Below are 14939 nucleotides of genomic sequence, written 5' to 3'. Positions count from 1 at the left end.
GACAGTAAATAGTAATTTCCATCTTAATCACTGTCTGTCTTGTGCTTTGTTCTAAATCTTTCTTGCAGTGTTTCCATGTGCCTTATTCCGCCCTGACCATGTTCTTGAGCACCGACCAGCGGGAGAGAGACTCTGCTACAGCTTACCGTAAGCTTACAGCTGCACACACAACAGTGTTCATCTTTAAAGCCGTGTTTGGATTGCTCTAGAAGATTAACAACATCTGATTTCATTGTGCTCCATTAATCCAAAAACAAATGCCTGCCAAGTGCTTAAGTTGAGAGCTGTGCATGTTTGGAAAGCGTGTCAAATGTAAATAACAGTTAGAGTAAGGATGTTGTGCATGCGTATGTGCAGGTATGACGGTGGAGGTGCTCGGGACGCTGGTGGGTGCCGCCATTCAGGGTCAGATCGTAGCGAGCGCACACACTCTGAAGCACTGTCCGCATCGAAACCTGACCACTGGTCACCTGGGAAACAGCAGTGGCACAGAGATCATCAGATCCCTGGCGCTGTCACAGGACTTCCTGTCTCATGCTGTACGTGTCACAGTTACACTTTTACAAAATTGACCTCAAAGTGCACCAATGAACCACAGCTCTTAATGCAGTCCCTTTGGGTCGAAATTTATGTAATTCTATTTTTATGCATTTTATGCAAGACTATGTGTATATTTTCGTATTCTTATTCAGTAAGGACTCATTAAATTGATCATAAGTGACTATAAAGACTTATATAAAGATACATGCTGTTCTTTTAAATTTTCTTAATCATCAAAGAATCCTGGAAAAAAAAGTATCTTGTTTCCACAAAAATATTAAACTGCATAACTGTTTTTAACATTGATAATAATCAGAAATGTTTCCTGAGCAGGAAATCAGCATATTAGACTGATTTCTGAAGGATCATGTGACACGAAAGACTGGAGTAATGATGCTGAAAATTCAGCTTTGCGTCACAGAAATAAATTACAATTTAAAATTTATTCAAATAGAAAATTGTTCTTTTAAAAAGTAATAATATTTCACAAATTTACTGTTTTTAATGTATTTTTTATCAAATAAATGCAGCCTCGGTGCGCATAAGAGAATGATTTAAAAAAACATTAAAAAATCGTATCGACCTCAAACTTATGAACGATATATTGTGATCAACATATTTTTTGTAACGTACTGTAGATAGATAGATAGATAGATAGATAGATAGATAGATAGATAGATAGATAGATAGATAGATAGATCTAAAACACTAAAAAAGTGTAGACTTTGAAGTGTGACTTTCAGGGGAACAATTTATATTCATCAGAATCCACAAAATCAATAAATGAGTGGACTGAATAACTCTATTTTGAGCCGAGAGCCACTGAGCTCAATGTCAGTCAAATCCGACATGAGAGCGAGCCGACAAGCTTGGCTTGTGGATGTGGCTGAGGGTTCCATAGTGGAAACCCATGATGGAGAACTATGAAGGGCCACAGCTATTTGGAGCTGGACTGCCGAGTGTCTCTCTGGTTAAGTCTCTCAGAGGCGGCTGGGCCGAATCCACCACGCTCCGTGTGATTGAGCATTCCTCTGCGGCCAGGCCAAAGGCGGCAGGATGGTTGGGTGCGCCAACCGATCTTCTGGAATGGCACTTTTGATCTGGAACAATAATGAAGTGCTTGCCGTGGACTGTGAAAAAAATAGCAAACAATCCTGAGGTTGTTTAGGGCAGAGCAGTTCCTGTTTGGGGATATTAGATTGAAAAGTTCCTCTTTTGTTGTGCCTAATTTGGGCTCGCTAAATTTTACAAGACCATACAGTACGGCATCTGAAGCAGAAAATACACTCAAATAAATATGATCATTTGTGACATGACAACCATGTACTGGAAAAGAACTACAACCACAGATTAAGAGTTATTAAAGACAGATTTAAATGTGTCGACAGACGTTTTCCATGGTCTGTTTCTCTTTACAGAAGGAAGTGTACATGATAGCTGCCGGAGTGATCGGTGGGCTGTTTCTGGTTTGTACGGTGGTCATGTTCCTGGGAGTCAAAGAGAGAGATGGTGAGTGTGTGTGTGTGTGTGGTAATCATGTGGCATAAATTTGTGTTTTGCAACTGCATCCGAATGGAAAAGTATGCTTAATTCATCCCAGAAAGATACATTTTCATGACTTCCTTCTGCATACAAAAGGAGATAGTTGAAAGAAAGTGCATGCTGCTCTTTTTGTCCACATGACTTGTGAGCTATATATAACCTATTTTTTCTGAAGATACACTATTGTTCAAAACTTTAGGGTCTGTAAGATCTTTTTAATGTTTTTAAAGAAGTCTCTAATGCTCACCAAGGCTGCATTTATTTTGTCAAATAGACTGTAAAAACAGTAATATGGTGTGATATTATTACTATTTAAAACAACTGGCTCATAATTGAATATATTTTAAAATATCATTTATTCCTGTGATGCTAAGCTGAATTTCCAGTCTTCAGTGTCACATTCTAATATGCTGATATGATGCTTTTCGTATTATTAGCGATGTTGAAAACAGTTGATATTTTTGTGGAAACTGTGATGCATTTTTTCAGGATTTTTTGACAAATACAAATTTAAAACAGCATTTATTTAAAATAGAAATAGTTTGTATAAATGTAAAAACCTTTACTGTCGTTTAGTATGTCCTTGTTGAATAAAAGTATACATTTTATTTAAATGGTAGTGTATATAATTTATGAACAAACCAATACAGGTCAAAATACATTCACTTATATTCAAATGTGGTGTGCGTACCATGTTTGAATACACACATTTCCTATATAGAAATATAAATTATAGAAGCAAATATTGAGCTGTTGTATGGCTTCAGAAGGCTTGTCACTCTACACCTCAGAAAACATGTTTAACATTTCTGCTTTCTCCACGTTTTGTGTCTGCATTAGATCCCTATGCTCCTAAAACAGACAAGGCCATTCCTTTCCATAAGGGCTTTATTTTGGTCATGAAGCACGGGTCCTACCTCACTCTGACGGCGGCTTTCCTGTTCATATCTGTGGCCATCCAGGTAACGGGTTTTCCCTTTAGTTAATGTGTTCAGTTGGTCGTCTTATGGAGCAAACTATGTAACTGAATAATTGTATTTATTAGCAGCATATACAGTTTCTTTAGGTTTAAACTCTGAATACATTAATAGAATGTAAGCTTTAGCTTTTCTTGAGGAATAGTTCACCGAAAAGTTATGTACTCATCATTCCAAACCCGTAGGCTATTTTTCAGATGGAACATAAAAGAAAAAAAAAAAGTTAATTCTTGGTTGAACTATTGCTTTAATCACAGCATTGCGTGGCTGGATGCCATCATTAGTACTGTTTTACGTTTCCATTGACTGCTGTTTTCTTTTGCAGTTGATACAAAGTAACTTTGTGCTGTTCTGCACATATGCGGTGGAGCTGCGAGAACACTTTCAGAACATTGTTTTGACAATTCTGGTGAGTGTAGAACACACCTATGAACTTAATTCAATGAATATTCAGTCCTGCCATTGGTGCTCCTCATCACACTGAGATTAAAAGAAACACAAAGTTCTCTATTATTCTCTCAGGTGTCTGTGTCGTGGGTAAAGTGAATATGTGACAGATGTTTTGTACTGTATATCTTTCTAGATGTCGGCCGCAGTGAGTATCCCATTCTGGCAGTGGTTCCTTGAGAAGTTCGGGAAGAAAACAGCAGCTTTCTGTGGCATTACAGTAATTATTTCTTTATTAAGTGTTTTTTCTTAAAGGTACAGTCCACCCAAAAATGAAAATACTTATTCCCAACTTGTATGACTTTCTTCCTTCTGGTGAACACAAAAGAAGATGATAATCAAGCAAACAGTCGACAGTAGCAATAGTTCGTGTTCAGCTGAAGAAAGAAATTCATACAGGTCGGGAACAACATGATGACAGACTTTTCATCTCTTTAAATCTGTGATTCGGAGGACTCCAATTTATCACAAGTTAACAAATGATACTACCCTATTATGAATGACAATAACGAGGTATTTGAACTATAATAAAAGTTTGTTATCATGTATAACAGTGTTGTTATTGTTAACTAAAACTATTCAAATTGTTTCCAGTAATCAAAATAAAATACAATAAAGTAAAATTAAATAAAATACATATATTAAATGAAAATTAAAAAAAAAAGTTAGAAAATTAGAAATAATTAGAAATGAGCAATTAACTGAATTTTAAAAAGTACTAAAATAACAATAAATTTTTTTTAAATACATAGAAATAAAATGATAATAATAAAATAATAAAATTACAAAAATTATTTGTAAAAATTAAAATGAAAACTGAATAAAATCAAAAGAATAAAGATGTAAATAAAACAGATTATTCGAATGTTTTACAAGAAGATACTATGTATTTTAATTCAGTGTGTCACTAGCCATTTATTTGTACATATTTGTTAAATTTACAAGCAAGCTTCTTTTGTGTGAAGATGTAGATGTGTGTTTTTGTTTTGTTTTTTGCTCAGTGTAGCATTCTATTATGATCATGGACCAGACTTCAGATTTCAGTACAAGTGTTCAGTGTTCTTTAGCTGTGTACTGACACCTGTTGGCATGAAAGCATCATCACATGATGTCAATGTAAAAACAGCTCATTTGCAAGCAAAGGTTTTATCCATGATTATTTTATTCTCCAAGTATCTGATAATAAGGGCCTAACCAGAATTAAATATACAGTATTCGACTGGTCATGTGATCTTAAAATTGTATATACAATTTACATGGCCTTTTCTAGACCACTAATATGACAGGAGTGCATAAAATCAAAAATGCATAATTCATTTCTGTAGGTTAAGAAAAAACTTATCGCACCTTAAAACTGGTATAATGCATATGTTGATTGTGTAACATTCAGTGAGCTCTTTTAAACTGTCATGTGTGCAGTGGATCATGCCGTTCACGGTGATGCTGGTGTTCATCCCTAATCTGATAGTGGCATATATCGTGGCCGTATCATCTGGGCTTAGTGTGGCCGCTTCTCTCTTGTTACCATGGTGAGTCTTACAAACCAAAATATAATACTGTTTTTTACGAACTGTGGTATTTTTTGTTTTTTAAATTTCAGATCAGTTGTGCAGTGGCAATGAAAAAGGCAGCATCACTCTCATCTTGTTCAGAAATGTAGCTTTATGCCATGCATTGGAAAGAGGATTATAACTTGTTTATTTAAGCTGTGATTTAACCCCTCGGATACATAGGTTTAATAACCTAGCAGTCTCCAAATAACAGGTTTCATGGCAAGGTCATGCTGTTTTTTGGTTTTTAAAGATACACTGGGGTTGATTGGAAAATCCCCAAATGAGGTAATTGCAGCTTTTATGTGCCGACTACAAAGAAGATTTGGCTTTATGGTACCAGTGCCCATGTTTAATAGAGATGATGACTGATGCCTCCGCCTTGTTGTGTTTCCTGTTGCTCAGGTCAATGTTACCAGATGTAGTGGATGACTTCAGACTGGCAAACCGCAACTCAAAAGGACACGAGGCGATCTTCTACTCCCTATATGCTTTCTTCACTAAGTTTGCTGCAGGCATTTCTCTCGGAGTGTCGACGCTCTGTCTACAGTGAGATCACTCTTTCAGTATTTACAGCTGGAACTGATGAATCATGACAGACAGTGGTGTAAACATTGCGATATTTCTTATTTGTGTTGAAATGTATTGCTGTCGTCCGTAGGTTTGCTGGTTATGACACAGGCGCGTGCAGACAGCCCCTTCCAGTGGTCTATACGCTCAAACTGCTCATTGGTGTCGCCCCGGTGGCCTGTATCACCACAGGCCTCATGATCCTCGTGGTGTACCCGATCAGTGAGGACGTCAGATTACGAAACAAACTCGCCCTGGAGGAGCTCAGGTGAAGACGCTGATTTACAGAAAATCCATTGCTTTTCTTCAGCAAGTGTGCATTCAGTTAATCAAAAGTGACAGTAAAGACATTTATAATGTTACAAAAAAAAAAGTCTATAAAAAAACTACCATGGTTTTCACAAAAATAGTAACCTGCACAACTGTTTTTAACATTGATAAACAATAAATGTTTCTTGAGCAGCAAATCAGTATATTAGAATGATTTCTGAAGGATCGTGTGACACTGAAGACTAGAGTAATGATGCTGAAAATTCAGCGTTGAATTACAAGAATAAAGCGCATATTTAAATATTTTCAAATAGGAAACAGTCATTTGAAATTGTAACAATATTTCACAATTTTACTGTATTTTGATCAAATGAATGCAGCCTTGGTGAGCATAAGGATTTCTTTCAGAAACATAAAAAAATTATCAATTTTGAATAGTACTGTGTGAATGTATATTTAAAAATAAATAAATAAAAATAAGAGAAATATTACAATATTTTTGTATTTAAAAAAAATATATATATATATATATATATATACACAAAGTTTTTCTGTTTGTATTAATTTTATATCAATATGTTTTGTATGTGCCATATGAGAGCCTGGAACACAAAACCAGTCTTAAGTCGCTGGGGTATATTTGTAGCAATAGCCAAAAATACATTGTATGAGTCAAAATTATTGATTTTTCTTTTATGCCAAAAATCATTAGGATATTAAGTAAAGATCATGTTCCATGAAGATATTTTGTAAATTTCCTACTGTAAATATATCAAAACTTAATTTTTGATTAGTAATATGCATTGCTAAGAACATAATTTAGACAACTTTAAAGGCAATTGTCTCAGTATTTAGATTTTTTTTGCACCCTCAGATTCCAAATATTCAAATAGTTGTATCTCAGCCAAATATTGTCATAACAAACCATGTATCAATGTAAAGCTTTATTATTCAGCTTTCAGATGATGTATACATCTCCATTTTTGAAAATTTGACCCTTATGACTGGTTTTGTGGTCCAGGGTCACATATATAATAAAGTATATATTTTTGGTGTATTTTTCAGAAGCCAGAGTATTACCTGCAAATCTCTCAGAGCTGAGCTGAGCAGTGCGTGACGTCCTCAAACAGCCGATCCTGATATTCTAGCCCAGCGCTGGGATGAGTTGTATTAGTGTATATTACACTGTGTGAGATATATGTTTTACTGTAAACATTTCAGTTTGTTTCTATATTCAGTCTGTTTCTGTATTTTCAAATGAACATATAGCTACATATACAGTATCTAATTTATACACATGAATGGAGTATATATCATTATATATCAGGATTTCCTGAGGGAAAATTTACTGATAATATATTAAGTTGTATTAGTGACTATAAATATTAGTGAATGACTCGATTACAGGATTCATTAAAAATTGTGCTGGTTCACGTAGCTTCAGCATATTTCGAGGATGCTTCAATAAACATAAAATCTAGAAAAATTATAATAAAAATATTGAATATTATTTGAATGATGTTCATGTATCTATCTCTATGTGTTTGTACAGTTTGTTTTTAAACATAAGCCCAAAGGAATCTTTAAATTTAATATAAATAATAATCAGGCAATGCAAAATGTGTTAAGGTGGACTTAAAAAATTATTTTACGAAGTTTAAATGAAACAAAGATTATTGTTTTACAAGAAAATACATTTCAGTTTTAATTCAGTGTTACTTTGCAATTATTTCTGAAATTAAAGCAATTTCTGAGTGAAGATTTTTGCACAGTCAAGAAAAAAAAAAACATTTTTCAGTTTGTGAATGTGCTATTTTGCGGTTCTTTTAATGTGGGTTATTACTATGGAAACAAAATGTGATGTGTTACAGCTTCAAATCGATGATGAAACATAAAAAAAATACAATCACTATGAATCTTCTTTAATTTCATATTACAACCTTCATTTTTTTGTGTGGGACAAAATAGAATCTATTTAAGCAAAAATAATCAAGCAGGCACTCAAGTATTTCTTCTGAAAAAAAAAAAAAAAAAAAAACTGTTCTGCCCTTGACAACTGTCACGTTATATAAATCTATCAACATCCAATAAATATCACAGTGGCCAATATGTCAGAATTTTTCCCTGAATTCCAAACTAAGAGTTTGGATTATGCCCGTGTTAGCCACAGATATTCAGCTAACACAAGACAAATATCATAAAAATAAAAAAAGTCCTCTTGAGATGATACAGGCTTCATTTTTCTGCACTGGGAGACAGTGGACTTTCAGGTGGAAATACATCAGTGCAACTCTGGGGTCTCTTCCTTCTTGCACTCCTGATTGTGAGCTCATCTTTGTGCTTAAATGTGAGCGGAACGAAACCGTCTGCATCTGCCACCAAGACGATCCACATGGGACCTGTGAGAAGAAGAAAAACGTGTTTAATGGAATAGTCCTCCCAAATATAATTTTTTTTTTGAAAATTGTCCCTTAGGCCATCCATGATGAAGAAACAAACTCTACATCATGGATGGCCTAAGGGACAATTTTGTACATTTCTCCAAATCGTAGCATTACATCACTTTCTCACCAATTAATCCTCTGCAGTGAATGAGAGTCCAAACTGATAAAAACATCACAAGTAATCCATACAACTCCAGTACATCTGTTAACGTCTTGTGAAACAAAAAGCTGTATGTTTTTAAACAAGGAAACAAATCCATCAAACTGTTGTTTCGGCTAAAATATAAGTGCGCTATCCTTTATATTGCTTTCTCCAGTGTAAAAGTCGTCTCGTCTGAATCAGAAGAGAAATATGCACAGATCAAGCACTGTTTACAAGTGAAAACAGTTTTGAAGAAATATGTTCAGACAACATGAGATAGACTTTTTCACTGGAGGAAGCGTTATTATGGATTACTTTGACCAAAAGCATCACTTTAATTATGGATTAGTTTCTTAGAAACACAATATTTAACTTAAGACGTTGATGGATTGGAGTGGTGTGAATTATTGTGATGTTTTTAATCAGCTGTTTGGACTCTCATTCTGACGGCACCCATTCACTGTAGAGGAGTCATTGGTGAACAAGTGACGTAACGCTAAATTTCTACAAACTCATCTACATCTTGAATGACCTGAGGGTGAGTGCATTTTCAGCAAGTTTTCATTTTTAGGTGAACCATTCCTTTAAATCTCTGAGAAATTTGTGCATAGTAACTTGCGGTCTTAGCAGAAGTGACAGTGGTTCAAGCATACATCAGCTGTAGAGATGCACAGCACAAAAGGCTGTAAGCTGATTCAAACTTAAACCCTTAAATCCGATTGCTCCACCTAATCGCTTCCTATTTTAGTCATTGATAATTAATTGAAGCCAAAGCACACTGAACAATCTGTCTTCAACAAACAGGATTCGTGCTTTGCTCGTCTTCATTAATACATGCTATCTGCTTGCTGTAAAACAGCAAATCTGCCTAAAATGTCAACACAGATCTCAGAAACGTTCAGTTGCTTCGTTCAGTGTGGAATGGTCAGTTTATCAATACAAAGGTTGACCTTACATCCCCTTTTTCCTGGATATGTCTCAGCCAGCATTTCAAAAGTGCCTAAAATGTCCAGGTTTTGGCTTTGTTTTCCAGTTGTTTTCATGCTTGCTGCAGGTAAATGACTGAAAAGTAGTTTGACCAATAGCATGGGGGCACTGCATATAATCGACCAATTTGAAAGGGTGGGATCTACAGAAAATGGTCAAAGCAATGCAAATATGTATAGATATAATGATCAAGGAATACAGAGTACTTCAGTAAAAAAACAACCCAGACATTTTTAGGTATTTAGAAATCACAGCCAGGACATATGGGAAAAAGAGGACTTATGGTCACCCTATCAATGCAACTATATGTAGTTTTTATTACATATGTATTGATCAAGGTGATGGAATTTGCATTTTGGAAAGTCTCCATATTGAGACGTGATGGAGACTCATTCTTCCAGACATACCATGCATCATCTCTATGACCGTCAGACCAAAGAGTTCCTGCACCACCCGCAGGCAGATCCGTCCCCCACACAGCAGCAACGGCCTTCTCTCGTCCGTATACACATTCTCAGACAACTGTTTCTGAAGGAAAAGACAAATACAAAGTGCAGCACCACGAGTCACTTTAAGAAAGCATCATTCACAAAAGATCTGGTCGTGGATTATGTCTGATGATTCCCCTAAAACAAGTTATGCCAAGGTCAACAGAATCACTTCAATCTGACATCTGCTGACAAAGGGTTGTACTGACAACAGTGAGAAGAATTATGAGTTGGCGTGATGCCTCACAATGCTAAACGGCCTGATGGTCTGACTAAGAGTAAAATGGGCTTTGTAGAGTCTTGGTTTGGATTAGGATTTAGCTCTAGAAGTAAATCATGTAATCAAGTAATCATTTATTCTGCTGTGTAATTATTACATTTATAAATACAAATTAAGCGGTATGTGAAACCATAATTGATTATGAGAGTCTGTGCCTTTATATTGTAATGTTTATATTTATAGTAATGTAAACTCTTATAAATAATAATAATAATGCTTTATATTAATTATAATTTAGATTATTTTTAAAATAATATTCAGAATGTTTAGTATTATTAAATGTTTCCGTATTACGAAATGTAATAAATTATTATTATTGTTATTATTATAATTATTATTGTCATTATAATATGTAGCTTTTTTTGTTTTAGAGTCTTGAGTTTGCATATTGAGAGTACCAGACAAGGTGGTTTTTCAAGATGGTTTTACATTTAGTAATTTTTTTGTTTTTTCAAAATGCTGAAAATAGAATTCTTTATGCAATTAATCAAACAAATAAATCATCAGATTAGATTTTATTCTAATCTCTTCTGCAGACTTTCCCTGGACAACAACAAAAAACGGCAAGTCATTTCATACCTGACACGTAATGTGCACATATTGCGGTTCATAAGCAGATGGATAACTGCATGCGTTCTTTTTGCCGTTCTGGGTGAAGTCTCTGATTTCTGCAAGGCACTGCTGGACATCAGCAAATCGGGTGAAAATCCTCTCCATGTTCTGTGTCAGCTGCTCCAGGTTCTTCTCTTTGGACTGACAGCTGTTCTTTGGCGGAGTGGCATCGGAGTATAATTTTTCTGAGGCCTCATACCTTGGCGAACAGGGTCGACTGGAATCTCGGCTGGCCTGACCGGCCACGGCGAGCGTGGCCATGCGGCTGATGTGATCCATATCGTAGGTTTCCAGAGTAACAGAAGAGGCACTGGATGCTCTATCCGAGAAGTCGGCGGAGCTCGCCACGGGGCTTAAATCTGAGCTGCGTACCTCCTCGATTAGTTTCCTTCTACTGGATGGCGAAACAATTACAGAGCCTCCAGGAAGTATTAGATCCTTAATTGATAGACGGTCCTCTTTAGAAAAGTTCTCAGAATGACGTCTAATCCCATGATGTTGGCTCGCCGACTCGGACTTGGGAACCACTGGGGTGGCACCTTCCTCATCGAATACCAGCTCCTTGGCTATTAGCCTCAAGATGTACTTGTCCGTGTTGGAGGAGGGGAGGAAAGCTGGATCATTGGACTTCTGCCGGCCAATCATGAAGAGCAACATCTTGTTGGTGAAAAAGCACACCCCTTTGGGCCTCTCGTTTTTTTGCAGCTGGATCTGTTGCACGTTGGGCATGGAAGAATCCGTGATGCAGTAAACTAGGATCATGTTACAAGTGTTGGACGCCACGGCCATCATGCTGCCACTCGGATCGAAGGCGATAATATCAGGGACCAAGATGCCAGGGATGCTGACCTTCCTCGTAGTGGTGACCTTGCGTTCATAAGTCACCAAAATCAGATGTGACGAGTCCTGACCTGTTCCCGACAAATTATCCCGCCGCCTCAAGTGAATGAGTGGACTTGGATCTGATTTTCTGTGTTTGGCAAGAATGTGTGTTAGATCTATGGGTCCGGATGAGGAGGCGTGTCCCGAGCGCTCAGAATCACATGATCTCCGTCTGTCCAAATAATAGTCCGCATCCACTGTCAAAACAGGAGAAGGGCGGCACGTTGAAGCCTCTGACTCGTTAGGCAGGTCGAATGCAATGCCTGCACTGAGCCCACAGATTTTATCAAGCGGAAGTTCAGTCGCTACAGCCACTTGAGCCTCGTTGGTGGACTCGATAGCACAGATATACCCACCTACATCGAAAATGGGGCAGAAGGAACACGCCACCAGGCTTTTTTGGATGTCGTTCCAAATATACGAGTGCAATGCGCTTCCGATGGCAACCACCAGGCGTGTTCCGTCTTTAGTCCAGCAGGCACAATGGATCAGAGCGCTGCCCTTGATCTCGGCCTTCACACGACGATTATCAACCCGCACGGAAAACAAGACCGAGGCGTCCCGCTTGGTCAAAACGGCTAATATGTCCATTTTGGGATGCCAGACGCATCCCTGGGACAGCAGCGGGAATGGCTCGCTCATTTCGCAGGTCTGCGTGCAGAGGAGTTTGTTCTGCTCTAAAGCGCTCAGCTGAAGTTGCCAAACCGTGACATACTTTTTATGCTGGACGGCAAGCAACGCCGGGGACCCGGAGCAGCACAGCGGCCCCCAGAAGAGTCCCAAGACGTGTTCAAACTGTCCGATGACATTGGTGTCGCCAAATTTGGGCTCACCGTCGACAGAATACAACGACGTGAGACAAACCTGCTTACCGTCCGTCCAAGCTATTCCGTGCACCGGGTGAATGGCTTGGTGCAGGGTGTTCAACCCTGTTCTTAGAAGCTTGGCTTTTCCCAGCTCCATGCTTGGTTCAGTTTCTCCAATGGAAAGGAAAATAATGTTCCTGGTCATACAGAAAAAGTGTTTCGGGTCAGAATTGAGAGATAGATGTAACTCTGTGCTTCAGTAGGAGAAGACTGCCATCACATACTCCAAGAATAGGTAAAGCCTCTTCCCTCACTCTCTAATCCTATTGGCCAGAGTGAGGCTCCACTCAAGGATGACCAGATTAGGCTGACACGACCCCGACGTCATAAAATCCTCTGAAGTTGGGATGCTACATCTTTTGACTTAGTTTTTTTCTGTCCAAGGCCTGAAATGCACAAAATACATATGTAAGACAAACACTATATCAGGGGCGTCAAACTCAGTTCCTGGAGGGCCGCAGACCTCTAGAGTTTAGTTCCAATTCTGTTCCTACACAAACCATGTAATTTTGCCTGAATGACTTAATTATCTGGATCAGGTGCATTTAATTAGGGTTGAATCTAAACTCTGCAGGGCTGTGGCTATGCACCTGTGCACTATATGGACAGAAGTATTGGTACACCCCCTTTTAATGAACAGGTTTGACTACTTTAGTAATTTCCACGAGTACAAATCTTAGGGCCTGTCCGCACGAACGCGGGTATTTTCAAAACTGCAGATTTTTCTATGCGGTTTGACCGTTCGTCCACATGCAAATGCAGCACCAGGTCACTGAAACCGAACATTTTTGAAAACTCTTGTCAGGGTGAAGATTTTGAAAAAGTCCAGTTATAGTGTTTTCGTGTAGATTTTGGCTTGCGCGGTTATCTCCGGCTACTGGAAACTTTTTCAGGCTTCTGATTGGCCAACAAGGCTTCACGGTTGAGATTATATCGCCACCTGTTGGTTTGGCATGTGCTTCATAGTATGTTTTTGCATTTTAATGTGGACGGAGATTTTTTTTTTAAGCGGAAAAACTACCCGTGCACGTGTGGACATGGCCTTAATGTTTAACCATATAATGATATCATAGGAAATTGTGTGCTTGTAATTTTATAACAACAGTTTGGACAGGACCCTTTTCTATTCTAACATGACAGTGCCTCTGTGTATAAGGCACGGTTCAAAAAGGAATGATTGATTGAGTCAGTGTGGAAGAACTTGACTGGTCTACATAAGGCCAAGGCCTAATCTCAGCTGAACACCTCTGGTGTGACTTTATATGCAGACCTTGAGCCAAAAACTCATCACTAAACACCATAGCAAATGTCTTGAGTACAAATACCATTTGTACTCATGGAAATGACTAAAGTAGTCAAACCTGTTAATTTGAAGGGGGTGTCCCAATACTTTTGTCTTTATAGGCCTAGTGTATATGCTGATATTACAAAACAGCCCATTAATGATTCAGCATGCAAAAAAGATCCATTGTTTCTTGTCAATAGCATAGTGACGTACAGATCTCACTTTCAAATCAAGCAGGTCTGTTGGTCAACAAGGTGAATTCAACTGATCAACTAGAAAATGAGCGAAATTCCCAATCACACAGATTCTTATAGGAATGACTCAAGTTTGCAAATTTCCAGATCAATGGTAACAATGTGACTGCACCATTACAAATACATGATAACCATATTTACTACAGTTATTAATGCTACTATAAACCTGTTGCGACTTGTTAGCAGCCAGCATTTTAAAAGGGCATGCTATTTGTATAATGATTTTATAATAGTACAAAAACTGTATTTAACAATTTAACATGATATATGTTAATATATCATGTTTAACAGGCAAGTAAAAGTCATTTTACTACAACAGACATAAATGAAGAATGAGAAGCATCACATAAATGTCACTTTAAACTTTGGACATTGTTTCCACAAAATAACCCCTTACTAAAAGGTAAAGTGAGACCACAGAAATGTTTTAAGAGCTTATTGCGTAATTGTTTAGAGTTGAAATTTACAGTAGCAACAATAACTGTAGTACAAATCATACACTGACAGAAACAACTATAATTTGATAATTTTTCTGTAAGGGCAATAGCGCTGTTTGATTCACATAAATTACACCATTACTACACATGCTGACCTGTGAAGCACGCGCTATAGATCTAGAACAATCCGGAAAATATAAGAAATTGCTCACAACAAGTCTCAAAAAATAATATTACAAACATACCATTATGCCCTTGAAATGAAAGACTGTGGAAACCATGGCAACTCCGCGCATTAAAAATACATATAAACTTGAGCTGTCTCTCAGCATTTCCCCGCGGAGACATTTGAAGTCATGGACAACC

At 37.5% G+C, this 14939-nt stretch overlaps 2 protein-coding genes across 3 annotated transcripts in view; one reads left to right on the top strand and one right to left on the bottom strand.

Annotated features, from left to right (window-relative positions):
- The window catches only part of LOC306843408 (sphingosine-1-phosphate transporter MFSD2B-like), a 21607-nt gene extending 13824 nt beyond the window's left edge, over positions 1-7783 (top strand). Inside the window, exons 6-15 of the mRNA XM_079374896.1 lie at positions 69-147; positions 358-539; positions 1959-2049; positions 2923-3044; positions 3385-3468; positions 3643-3726; positions 4926-5035; positions 5462-5605; positions 5718-5894; positions 6962-7783. Coding sequence (XP_079231022.1) covers positions 69-147; positions 358-539; positions 1959-2049; positions 2923-3044; positions 3385-3468; positions 3643-3726; positions 4926-5035; positions 5462-5605; positions 5718-5894; positions 6962-7013 — 1125 coding nt within the window. The 3' untranslated portion in view covers positions 7014-7783. The remainder of the gene's footprint in view (positions 1-68; positions 148-357; positions 540-1958; positions 2050-2922; positions 3045-3384; positions 3469-3642; positions 3727-4925; positions 5036-5461; positions 5606-5717; positions 5895-6961) is intronic.
- LOC306843407 (WD repeat and coiled-coil-containing protein-like) lies at positions 7580-14939 on the bottom strand. 2 transcript variants are annotated; one of them, XM_079374895.1, is made up of 4 exons: positions 14819-14939; positions 10817-12983; positions 9877-9997; positions 7580-8295 (listed from the first exon to the last, which is right to left on the bottom strand). In XM_079374895.1, the coding sequence occupies exons 2-4, from the start codon at positions 12740-12742 to the stop codon at positions 8132-8134; spliced, it is 2211 nt and encodes a 736-aa protein (XP_079231021.1). In that variant the 5' UTR covers positions 12743-12983; positions 14819-14939; the 3' UTR covers positions 7580-8131. The 2 variants fall into 2 exon arrangements, with proteins under 2 accessions (XP_079231021.1, XP_079231020.1); XM_079374894.1 differs by lacking the exon at positions 14819-14939 and having other exon boundaries at positions 10817-12709.

Source organism: Barbus barbus (genome assembly GCF_936440315.1).
Source record: "Barbus barbus genome assembly, chromosome: 24".
Lineage (NCBI taxonomy): Eukaryota > Metazoa > Chordata > Actinopteri > Cypriniformes > Cyprinidae > Barbus > Barbus barbus.
Note: the sequence above shows the minus strand (reverse complement) of the source record. Positions and strands in the feature narration are given on the sequence as shown.